General features: G+C 37.5%; 2 protein-coding genes across 2 annotated transcripts in view; one reads left to right on the top strand and one right to left on the bottom strand.

Moving 5' to 3' along the window:
• Window positions 1-4166, top strand: part of LOC141431086 (Fanconi anemia group J protein homolog) — an 18117-nt gene extending 13951 nt beyond the window's left edge. Inside the window, exons 12-15 of the mRNA XM_074092082.1 lie at window positions 93-206; window positions 993-1117; window positions 1882-2008; window positions 2542-4166. Of these exons, the coding sequence (XP_073948183.1) occupies window positions 93-206; window positions 993-1117; window positions 1882-2008; window positions 2542-2646 (471 nt within the window). The 3' untranslated portion in view covers window positions 2647-4166. The remainder of the gene's footprint in view (window positions 1-92; window positions 207-992; window positions 1118-1881; window positions 2009-2541) is intronic.
• Window positions 4167-4962: 796 nt separating this feature from the next.
• LOC141431085 (uncharacterized) lies at window positions 4963-11590 on the bottom strand. The gene is made up of 11 exons (XM_074092081.1): window positions 11412-11590; window positions 11060-11333; window positions 10803-10965; window positions 10228-10304; window positions 8828-8958; window positions 8117-8259; window positions 6975-7897; window positions 6552-6718; window positions 5698-5807; window positions 5326-5430; window positions 4963-5124 (listed from the first exon to the last, which is right to left on the bottom strand). The coding sequence occupies exons 1-11, from the start codon at window positions 11442-11444 to the stop codon at window positions 5112-5114; spliced, it is 2139 nt and encodes a 712-aa protein (XP_073948182.1). The 5' UTR covers window positions 11445-11590; the 3' UTR covers window positions 4963-5111.
• Between the last annotated feature and the right edge of the window lie 636 nt (window positions 11591-12226).

The raw sequence follows: 12226 nt of genomic DNA, 5'->3' as shown, positions 1-12226 counted from the left end.
CAACAGATGACCCGCAAGCTCGTTTGCCCTCTCATAATAAAAAAGTGGGACGGCTAAAGGCAGTTGTGAATAACGAAGTGTCGTCATTGCAGGATTATTATAAGTACTCGCTGTCAGAAAAAGGCGCTTTATTATTCGCTGTGTATCGCGGCAAGGTGTCGGAGGGAATGGACTTCAAAGACCACCAGGCCAGAGCTGTAATTACTGTAAGTTTAATTGATTAGAATATTTAGAATGAGCCCGGCCAATAGCGAGTCGTAATCGCGCACAGAAGTTAACAAAAAAAAGTTTGTATTGAAAAACAAGGTTTGGATTTTTTCTTTTACTTGTATTGTGTGACCTGGCCAGATTTCAACAGGAAATATCCTACACATTTTGATTTCTACGGTTTGTATGAAAATGCACTTTCAAAACGGTATGTCTTTTGATCGCGTTAATTTGGAAGTTTTTGTTTTTCGCAGCTCCAACAGAATGTATTTGAAAATTAATTTCAAGATCGACAGATAGTATTCCATACAGGTATAAATACCCACGAGATGGACAAATGACCTGGTTAAAGCCGCAGGTTTACGGGGGACGCAGGCCGCTTCCGACCAAAGCAACTGGAGTGGAGGTCTAACTATGTAGAAGGCCTACGTCCAACAGTGGACGTCCTGGCTGATATGGTGATGGTTATAATACCCACAGACCTCAGGTGTGAATTTATCTCTATATGTATGTGTAGCGCGAAACCGTATTTGATTTCCGAACACAACCTTGCCTTATGCCTTCTCGCTTGCTCGGCAGCTCTCTCTCTAGGCTACCAACTGAACGAGCTGCACGCGCGCGCATTTGCGAACGGTATCTTTTATTATGTAATGATTATTCTTGTGAACTTAGTAACTTTTACTGTGAGGAATTATACGCATTATACCACCAAGAAGACGTTTTCCTTTGTCCTCCTCGACATATTATGTAAGTAAGTCTATATAGCTGTGTCTGTTTGTTTCAAGGTGGGGGTTCCGTATCCTAACACGTTCGACATGGCTGTAAAAGAAAAGATGAAATACAACGACAAATATTGTTCACAACGCAACCTGCTGTCCAGTAGGGAATGGTTGAGAGTTCAGGCTTACAGGTATGTACCTAGTATACCTACCTATTCTAATATTCACAAGTAGGTATTGGGGTTGGTAAGAAAATCATAGATGGTTACATTGCACCAGCTACCGCGAATGTAATGAGCAATAGTGTCGCTAGAATAGCTTGAATAGAATAGAAAAAAATATTATTTCGATTTACTAACAAACTGATGGGTTAATAACAAAAGTTTGCAAAAATTATCTTAGTCAAGAACTAGTAGGTGCACTCTCCTGCAACAATAATATGCCGTCTTTGGCGCTAAACGCAGCTAATTCGCTTTCAACTCGCCCGCCAATCGCCAGTATGATAATCTCCGAAATTTGTTCATTGCTATGACTAAAACATGACATATTCGTATTATATAATTGTAGTTAGGTATATTGTACACCTCATTGAGGTAGGCATGATAAATAAATAAATAAATATCATGGGACACTTGACACCAATTGACCTAGTCCCAAACTAAGCAAAGCTTGTACTATGGATACTAGGCAACGGATTAACATACTTATATAGATAAATACATACTTAAATACATATTAAACATCCAAGACCCGAGAACAAACATTCGTGTTATTCACACAAATATCTGCCCCGGCCGGGATTCGAACCCAGGACCTCAAGCTTCGTAGTCAGGTTCTCTAACCACTTAGCCATCCGGTCGTCTTAATATACACGTATGATGGACACGGACATAATAAGACCTGTTTGACTCATAATCATAACCATACAATAAATTATTTGATTGATTGATCGTAGGGCGCTGAACCAAGCGGTGGGGCGCTGCGTGAGACACCGCGGCGACTGGGGCGCCGTGCTGCTCGCAGACGCACGCTTCGCTAACTCCTACTACACCGACCATCTCTCCAAGTGGGTCAAAGGCTTTGTGAGTACTTTGTTTTAAACTGGAAAGGTACAAGGCCGCGATGGCCCAAATTGGGTTGTTGGCACTTGGTACCACAACCACATCTCCATTGGCATACTTTTTATGACTTGTCAAAACGCGATTCGCCAGTTTTTGTATGGCACAAAATGTATAATTAATAACAAACTGTGCTACGAATATTGCCAGCTCATTAATTCAAAACTTGATTTCAAAATAAGTAGGTATTATTCACGAGGAGGGTGTGTTAGTTTTCTTTAAAATAGCTATTCCCTCTCTGTGTGTCTCTCAACTGCAACTATCTTTCATGTATCGTATGACAGAGAGAAACGATGACTTCAATGCTAGTCCGAGCACGTTAGACAATATGGCCATTGGCTCATTGGCGAGTGAAAATTTATATTCACACTAGGCCCGCGTGCGAAGTAAATCCCAAGCCCTCACATTTTGAGAGCTTGTGCCCTGCAGTAAAACGTAGGCTGGACACGATAACATGATGGCATAAACATGAAGTTTTACCTATTTTTCTTCCACAGCTGGGCAACAATCACCACACTTATGAGAGTCTAGTCAACAGTACTAACAGCCTGGAGACTTTTATGCAGAACATGGCCATTCAAGAGAACGAAGATGTGGGCTAGCGTAGCTGGTCTATTCTGACGCTTAGCCCTAAGGATGTAATAAAAATTACAAATATTCACTAAAGAGACAAGAAGACTCTTTTCTTAAAAAAGACATACAGATGTAGTTAATAATGGGTATGATTTTATTGATCACCTAATAAATGCGTTTTTGGCGACCTAATAAATAATATTTGTTCCTAAAATAGTAGATCTGTCACCTAAATTGAATCACCAAATAATATTAAAACGGTTACCTAAATATTATTTAAAAATTACTCGGAAATAATATTGATCATCAAATAATTGAACTGAAATTTGACGATAATGATATACAATGAATGAAATAATAATAATAATATCTTCTCACAAATTACACCAATTGACCCAGCCCCAAACTAAGCAAAGTTTGTTCTATGGGTGCTAAAGAACGGGTAGACATACGCATATATACATACAAACATCCAAGACTCAAGTACCTACTACAAACATTTATATTCATCATACAAGTATTGTATTAGCAAAAAATGTTCGGTTCTGGCACTTCGACGGCTGCTGCCGCGGCACGCTCTCTTCGCTCGCTCGGCTCGCGCACTGAGGGTCGCAGTTCTACCTAACACTCCTCCTCGCTTCGCTCGTCGTCGTACCTAACCCAGACCTGCCTTAGTAGAATAGGTAGAAGCATCGAATTAAGGAACTGATCTATTTATTAGGTGACAGATCTATTATTTTGGTGATCGAATTTTGATGATCAAACTATAATTTAGGATACAGGTTTACATTCATCTGATGACTCATACTTAGAGACATATTTGATTAATTTGATGTCCAATATATTTCTCAGGGTTAGATATAATAATAAGGGTATCGCAGTTTAGTGACAAATCTAAATTTAAGTGACAAAAAATATAGTTCCCGTTAATAATCCTTTCCCATCGTAAACGTTCGTATTTGTTATGCTACTTCAGTCAGCCTCAGTGTCCATCAAGACAGCGTAGGGGAAAGGTCGCATCGAGAGATTAAAGATCAATGTAGAGTGTAGAGAGAACCTAGGTTAAGATTTTCTATATGATTTGATCGTGGGGGTTATATCATCTCAGTGTGATTCAAACTCACGGTTTGACATTTGTCACTTAATAAATGTAGTGCAATCACCATCAGATATTTCGGAGCGGCCAAGGTGGTCAAAAATATCGGCACATGCACCCTATTATTATGGTATGGTATCATCTGATGGTGACTGTACCTACCCTATTTAATACAAATATGTCACTTATTAACCCAATTATTCATAGACACGTCGGCAGCATTCGGAAGTAGTCATGTGTTCAGATTTTTAACAATGGAAGCTGATTATTCACTGCATCTGGGGGGCTAGTAGGAAATTTGAAAATCGAAGTTCGCATCGTACCGTCCCTCTCACTCACGTATTAAATCATTTTAGCGTCAGCGGGACGGCAAGATACGAAGTTCGAATTTTACACTTCGTAGGCCTGTACAGTCGAACAAATTGAATCATGACCCAGATTAGAACCTTAGTGTTAATAATGTCATCTTGACATCTCATACTTCTGTCAAAGAGATCATAGTGAAATTTATTATAAAAAGGTTCCACCCTGGGTCATGATTCAATTTGTTCGACTGTACATGTACAGACGGACGGAAGACCGTCAGCCAAAGAGTTATTGGGTCTCTTTGGGTTGATATTCCAGCATAGGTTTTGGACCTATTATCATCACACTTAACCCATCGATCGAAATGGTTATTGCATTTAATTAATAAAAAAATACTAATCAAATAAGTCTCGGTGCGAGACTGTTGGAGGAACAATACTCGAATCAAATGAACTAGCCTTTGAAACTGTTTTACACTATCCGAGTCTAAACAAGTGTGCCTTTGTTCGTAAATAGGTTACAGAACTAGTGAATGTTTTCTATCGTATTTTGTCGAATAAGTTCGTATTTATCTTACTTTCTCAATCCAGGTATCTAATCTTAACATGTATTTATAAAACAAAAAAAAATATAAAATCTTAATTAGCTTTAGTAAACTTGACTAAGCTAGTTGAGGAAGCAAGATAAATACGAAATTTTCCGATAAAATACGATGGCAAAACATCATCAACTACATCTATACAATTAATTTAAAATGTAATGAATCTGCTTGTGTTATATCAGTAAGATTAAGGTAAGTAAGTATCTTTGAAATGTGATTGAGTGATTGATTTTTTAGGACTTAATTTTTAAGATTCGATATTTAATTAAATTGAAGTGGTTTTTTACTTTTAGTTTTATTGTCGTTAATCGTCAAGCGCGACTGCACATGAGTAATGAAATAAAACAAACAAGTACCTATATACTTAACATGATTATTATTATACAATATTATAATTTACTTATAATATATAGTTGATTATCACAGAAAATTCTCAAAAGGGAGACAGATAATAAATAACTAAAATATTTCACTACGAGCAATCACCACCGTCAACGTTGCACACTGAAACAAAAAATATGTTCTGCTGTAATTAAATGACTGAGAAGTATTTAAAATGTAATTAATAATGTGTGATTGTAAACATAAGCAAGAACCTAGTGTCTCTGGCCCTTAAGGCGACTCAATAAAAAAAAACACTGGATGTATAATCAACGGTTGTAATGGCTTTTTGAAAATTAATAATGAAAGTGTATTAAAACTCACTGTTTAGTGCAGTCGACGGTTCGTTCGTGCCGCTTCAGGTGTGAGATTTGGGGGAACGCGCGGTGACAGATGTCACACGAGTAGGGCCGTGCGCCAGAGTGGAACCTGCAGCAAAAACTTATGTTATTTTTTTATTTCGGTTTTAATGTGAAAACCGTTGAAACCATATGTGCTATTGCTATATCGCACATCCAGATTGAAAGGGCATCAACTCAAAATAAGCATTTTAATTTAGGCCTTGCGGATATTAAATGTAGGCCTAACTTTAAATGGTGTATTATTTTGAGTCGATACCGCTTTAGATCTAGATGTGCCAATTGCGATTATGTGCACATCGCTCTAATATACTGGTCTTCGTGCACTTGGATTTACCTTTCGTGTTTGACCAAGTCTGACTGCTTGTAGAAACTTTTCCCGCAGTCTTTCTTGTCACATTTATACGGCATTAGTTTCTCGTGGTCGCGCTCCATGTGATTTTTCAACTGCAGAAACAAACAAAATTGTTATGGGAAAAGAAAATGGTTTCAAGCTTAGTCGCATATTATATTCACTTATGGTAGGCGGGTTGTGATGTGAGTCACTCATTGATCAAACGTCAGGATAGTTCGAAAATTGCTAGAATTGGGTGCTACATTAGGTTAACTTTGTGTTTAATAAGTGTCAAACCGCATAAAGTCTCCTCATCGAAGTGGAGTATGGGAGGCTGCAGTAAAGTTGAGTAATTCTCACTGTCCAAGTATAAACTCTGACAAAACTCTAGCGTGCAAGGAAATTGCTCGCATGGTGCAGTCGCGTTTCCTGTTTTTTTTTTTTTCAGTGTATCTCTAAACTACATCAGCCCCTTAAAACCACATTGCGGCGGGTTGTGGGAAGATGCAGTCAAATTGGATAATGCTCACTATCTAAACAAAACGACGTTATAATCTTGTTAGCAACTCTCGAGCACGCAAGAGAAGGGTTCGGTAGGTGCAGAGCTGTGACTTACGATGCTTGTTTAGTTTTTAGCTACATTACGCCAGTCCCTAAACACCACATGACGGTGGATTGTGGGAGGATGCAGTAATGTTGATTATGCTCACTATCTAAGCAGCGCTGTCGCAACACATAGGAAGGAAGTTGATTGGACACCGATTGATGTGCGTTAAGATATTTCTTTACTGTGTAGCTTAACTACGCCAGACGGCGGCGGGTTGTGGGAGGATACAGTAAAGTTGAGTAATGCTCACCATCCAAGCAGCGCTATAATCTTTGTCGCAACCCTCAAACGCGCAAGGGAAACGCTTGGTGGGTACCGATTCGTGTGTTCTGCGATGCTTGTTGAGCGTTGAACGGTAGCTGAAGCGTTCGCCGCACGTGCGACATCGATGCGCGCGTAGAGACGGGTTGTGGATCGCTGTAAAAATAAATTATACAGTGCAGGAAATATGAATTGGTAACTTGTTATGTACTTAGTGAAGCTTACAGATGATCAATTTCAACAACAAACAAAATTTTCCTGGATTATACTAACAAATGAAAATTATAAAAAGCCATCATATCATTTATTTAGAACCAATGTGGTGTAATGGCACCAACATTTTAAGCTATCGAAAGAGGCAATGATTTGATTAAAAAATCATAGAACTAAGCTGGTGTTTCTCGCATCTTACCTTTGTGGGATTTATAGTTATCCTTCTTTTTAAAAACTTTATTACAAGTGCGGCATACGAATAAAGTACATTTCTTTATTTTTGGTTTCACTGCAGTGTTTTCTTTATCACTAGTAGCGTCTTTATCTACTATCGGTTCTTGAATCTTAATCACTATTGGTTCACTATCCACTTCAGTACTATGAACCTCGGCCTCGGGTACTTTTTCTTCTTCATTGTTATTTTCAACTAATTCAACTCCTATGTTCAACATGTCTGTCAACTGCTCCGCGTCTATAGCACTGTTCAAACTTATTATAAACGTATCGTCATCTTCCGTTGAAATATACTGAACATTGTTTTCTCCTATTAGTTGGTTTAAATTAGCAGCTAAATTCGTGCTAGCTTCCAAGTCCACGTCGCTTTCGAAAATAGTGGCACACTCATTTACGGAAACTGTAGGATTTTTTGTTGGTTCAGGTTTATTCGTCTCAGTAAACGACGGGCCTACTTCTGAAAGTACATTCATTATATCTTGATCCATACTTCTGCCACTATCAGCAAAATCGAAAAGAATCTCCGCATTTTTGTCTCCGTAATCCATGTCATTAGTATTCATGTTAAATATGTGGTTTGCTTGGAAATTATCTAAGTCTAGATCATTGTAAAATAATTCATCATCTAAGCTATGCAGTTGATTCATCGCTTTAAGGAATTCTACGTGCATTAGATTATCATTATTGGTATCTGTTTCAGTCTGGTTGTTATATACGTTTAGTATTTCGTTTTGCGTGGACATAGTCAAGTAATCGTCTTCAGCGGAGAGGATATCATCAACAATATTGTCCACAGTTCTGTTGTGGTCTATGCTGATTGTTGTTTGATGTGGTTTATCGTCTTTCTCGATGTTGTTAGTTGTATTATTAGATGGGTTTGTGTGTTGTCTGTAAACATAATACATAACTGACATAATCTTGTTTTTTATTTATTATGCATACTGTACATTCTATTCGGTATTCATTTATACTATACTCTCAACTGTGAATTATCTTGATTAATAAGAAGGAACAAAAAAACTATGCCGAAAAGGATTTTGGGGATAGTGTTATTTTTAGACCTTAAAAATATTGAATGGTGACGTTCTGTATATTATATGCACTTACCTAACGCAATGTTCGAGCAAAGCACTCTTGTATTGAAAAGTCATGCCGCAGACTCTGCAGTGGTTTTTTCGCGCCGTCGGGTCCAGGTTATGATTGAACTGATACTTTGGGCACTTCTGATTATGTCGCTTCATGGAAGCCAGCTAAAATAAAATATGTATTTTGAATATTTTCATTTGATTTATCTTCTCTAGGCAATGCATGTGTGCAAAAATATATAATCATTTACCACTCAACATGAAAATACTACCTCTTTTAACTTTTAAGAAGAATTTGTTCAATTGGCTAGTTGCGTTTTTATGTATGATACTGTTAATGGACTAGTTAAGTAATTTTATTATTTTATTGACATTTAATTTCTAGTTTGCTTGAATTTACTTGATATTTTAAATTATTGATCATTTTATTTTTTAATGTGTTTTTACTGAATTTGACATATTTTATCTTACATTCAAATGAACTTGTATTGTGTTATTTTGATTTTATTCTTATTATATTATATTCTAAGTAGTGTGCCTAAATATTGTACGCCTCTAGCAGGCAGGATATGGCGCTTCTTTATGTATTGCTGTCTATCAACTATATTACCCATAAACGCAATAAAGACATTTTGATTTTGATTTAGGAAAGACTGCTCCCACTCGCCACTTTACCACAGCAGCAAAAATATTTAAAGAAAATCACCGCTTTCACTTCCTATTGTTTACCAACCTGTTTATACCTATTACCGCATCCCGCGCAACAATAAGGTTTCTCATTGGTATGTCGCAACATGTGCCGCTTCAGATTGCAATTGTCACTAAACTGTACCCCACACACTGAACACGAAAACTTTTTTATATCTGAAAAATCATGAAACTATTAACTAAAACAAGAATAATTTATTTAATCAGGCGTTACTTTGCGGAGGTCCATATCAGAGAATTAAAAGAATTTCTTTGCTCTTGATGTTCTAGAATGCATGGAGATAATTAGGTACAATAGTATGGGGTCTATTATTAATGAGCAGGTAAATTTAATAGAGGACGCCAACAAACAAGATGGGAAGACAACCTTAAACTCACGGCTGGACATCATTGGAGAAGGGTAGCGCGAGACAGATCTCAATGGAAAATGTTAGAGGAGGCCTATGCCAAGAGGCAAACTGAGCTTCGGGACTTACTATAACAAACACAACCATGTATCCATACTCAACTAAGAAGTTCAGAATAAAAAGGCTTATTATTATTAAATTTAATATCATCTCCCTTGCTTCGGCTGGGGTCTAATTTCAGCAATAGCAGTTAATAAAACACGCCTTGACAGTAAATTAATAAAAAATCAAGGTAGTTTTATATGACGATTAAATTAATAATATTTTGTGGGTAGTTTTCTTTTGTTTGAGAAAAAATATAGGTGGGTACTTCGGGAGTTACAGTGACACATTAAAACGCTTGTTGTGGTTTGTTAGTCTAACATCTGGTAGCATGGTGTGTGGCTCTGGTTGAGTTCGAAACGCGTCAGTTTAGTGTGGTGGTGGTGATAGATGGGTTTGTGTGGTTTGTGTATGTTCTTACAGTGTTGAGGTGGAGGAACTGCATGAACACGCATATTTTGCATAAACTTAGCTATCATAAGGTCGCAGGTGAGCAAAGAAATTCTTTTAAAATTCTTTTTTTCTTATTTTTCTTTGAGTTCATTAAATCAAGAATCATTAAATTATTATTGTTTGAAATAAATAATAAATAAGGGCGTACAGTATGTATTATGCGGTCTAAATGACGGCTGGACTTGTAACTAATATAAATTATTTGGGTTAAAAATAGTCTAATATTGTAAAATTAGACAGTGAACTGTAAATGGGCAATAGAGTGGCGTGGCAGTTAAAATAATTTAACTAATATTAATTTCAAAAGGAAATAAAGAAATAATGTTTCATATTCCAGATAGAAATATGTCAATTAAACTATTTATAGTTTACAAGTTACGAGTCCAGCCGTCATGTGGGCCGCATAATACGCATAGTACTCCTCTAAATCATGTAAGTGGTAAATTTTGCTTGAGTAATAGAATTTCAGAACAAAAATAATTTTAGAAAGCATTTATGAGCATGAGAAGCACTGTCTACTTACTACTGTGCATGTCCTTATGCCGTTTTAAGTCAGATTTCTTATGGAAAGCCTTCTCACATTCATCGCATTTATGTGGCCTGGAACATAATAAAAAATACTTTGAGTTTAGAGCTATCTCACATTAGGCTTCTAAGTGATTGGTAGATTATATGATATAAGCACAAAGTTGGTTTCCATCACCACATCCAAGCCACAAGCTGCACGCACTCAGTTCTGCCATACTATAGGGCATTTGTCATGTCACCAGTGTGCAATAACTTGTTTATTTCGAAATTTAAGTGAACTTGTGTCTCTATGCCAGTCTAATTGGAAGTCTCTGTATAGCACCGGCTCTAGTGCTTGATGAAAGTAGAGCGAGCTGATCATAAATTTATTTTGTTCTGGTACGCCTAGAGCAACCGCTTCTCTTGCCCAACCATAGGGTCCACTGTCTATGTAGCTCATTTCATTAAACTAAACATTCCTCAGACTATTGCCAGATTTCCTGGCACCAAAACAGTGCTTGCCTAACCCAAACATCCATGCTCATAAAATACAAAATGTAATATAAGGATTAAAACAATTTATTTTTCTACCTGTACTCTAGATGTGTACAAAAGAGATGTTGTTGCAATCTCCAGAGTGCCTCAAAGGAGAGGCTACACTGTGGGCAACGCCACACGCGTTCCAGAGGTGCGTGCGTCAGCCCATGCTTCATCAGGGCCTGCTTTGTGGCAAACTTTTGCTCAGGGCACTTGTCTGCAATAACCATAAGGTTTAGTAGCATAGTATTCAAACACCTTCACAAGCAGTCGTTTTATTACAGCTATGATTACAGTTATTAAAATCTTACCACAAACCCAAGCATTGCCCTTGGAATGTATCCTCAAATGTCCATAGTACTTTTTAGCATTATCAAACTTCTTCCTGCATATCTCGCAGTGCAAGGTGGTGGGTCCATTCAAGTCGGGCTCTTCCAATGGCTCGTCTGGAGACAAAAATTGGGCCAACACATCGTCTGACCCCAACAAATTGCCGTGAGACGGCAAACTCGTGTGCAACTCGTCGTACCCGCAGCGATCATTCTTGATATTCAACACCAAGTCTGTAGTCTCCGAGTCCACGAACTGTGGCAAATATTCGTAATTAGAACAGCACAGTGTTTACGTAAAACAATCTTATGTTAGAGCAACGTTTTGACTTACTGGTAGACTGAAGAATGATAGGTTGGAATCCATTTTTTAATCTGATTGACGAGGAGTCAAAGACAGATTTGGACTTGTAAATTACATGATATTATATTTATTTTATTTTACAAATTTAAAAAATTTCATTACATACAAGGAAAATGGCGATTAACTTGATTGACGTTTCTTTTACCAATGTTGCCATGGAAAAGAAACGTATAAAAAAATATTTTTTGACTTGGCTTGGCAAGCTAAGAGTTCTTCCGCTTCAAGGTGGTTTTCCACCGGCGAGGCGAGACGAAAATTGAAATTTGTATGGCAGCGCCCGCGGCGGACGCGCGAGAATGCATACAAATTTCAATTCTCGTCTCGCCTCGCCGGTGGAAAATCACCATCAAACACGGTGTGGGCGCTGTCTCGTTGCCATTTCTAAAAAAATATAAGTTTCGGATTTTTACCATTGACCTTGATTTTTAACTGACTTCAAAAAAGGAGGAGGTTCAACTACGTTCCAATGCTGCAATGTTTTAGAGGAACTTTGTGTCATACATTTTGGCGGTGACTGTACGAATTCAAACTGACATTCAAAACGCACGTGGTTACGAGAAAAAGAGAAAACAGTGATCAATATGCTCAACATGTCACCGCCTGGAAAGATACTTTCTGGCGGGCGCTATCTTTTCCACTATGTATCAGTCGAGTTGTTAAATTTCTAGTGAATCAGAAAAAATGTACGAGAGATGTACGAAATTGTACGCTAATTGAAAAAAAAGTACTTACGAGAACTGATATAATGTAATATAATAAGGGCCACATTCTAACTAAAGGATGCG

The sequence above is a fragment of the Choristoneura fumiferana genome, chromosome 9, assembly GCF_025370935.1.
Source record: "Choristoneura fumiferana chromosome 9, NRCan_CFum_1, whole genome shotgun sequence".
Taxonomy (NCBI): Eukaryota; Metazoa; Arthropoda; class Insecta; order Lepidoptera; family Tortricidae; genus Choristoneura; species Choristoneura fumiferana.
Note: the sequence above shows the minus strand (reverse complement) of the source record. Positions and strands in the feature narration are given on the sequence as shown.

Excerpts from the sequence above, each read along its gene's own strand:
- LOC141431085 (XM_074092081.1), bottom strand. The coding sequence starts at position 11,444 with ATGGATTCCAACCTATCATTCTTCAGTCTACCA. Across the intron at positions 8,959-10,227 it reads GCATAAGGACATGCACAGTA|ATATAAAAAAGTTTTCGTGT; the intron begins GTAAGTAGACAG and ends ATGATTTTTCAG. Across the intron at positions 5,808-6,551 it reads ATTATAGCGCTGCTTGGATG|TTGAAAAATCACATGGAGCG; the intron begins GTGAGCATTACT and ends TTGTTTCTGCAG.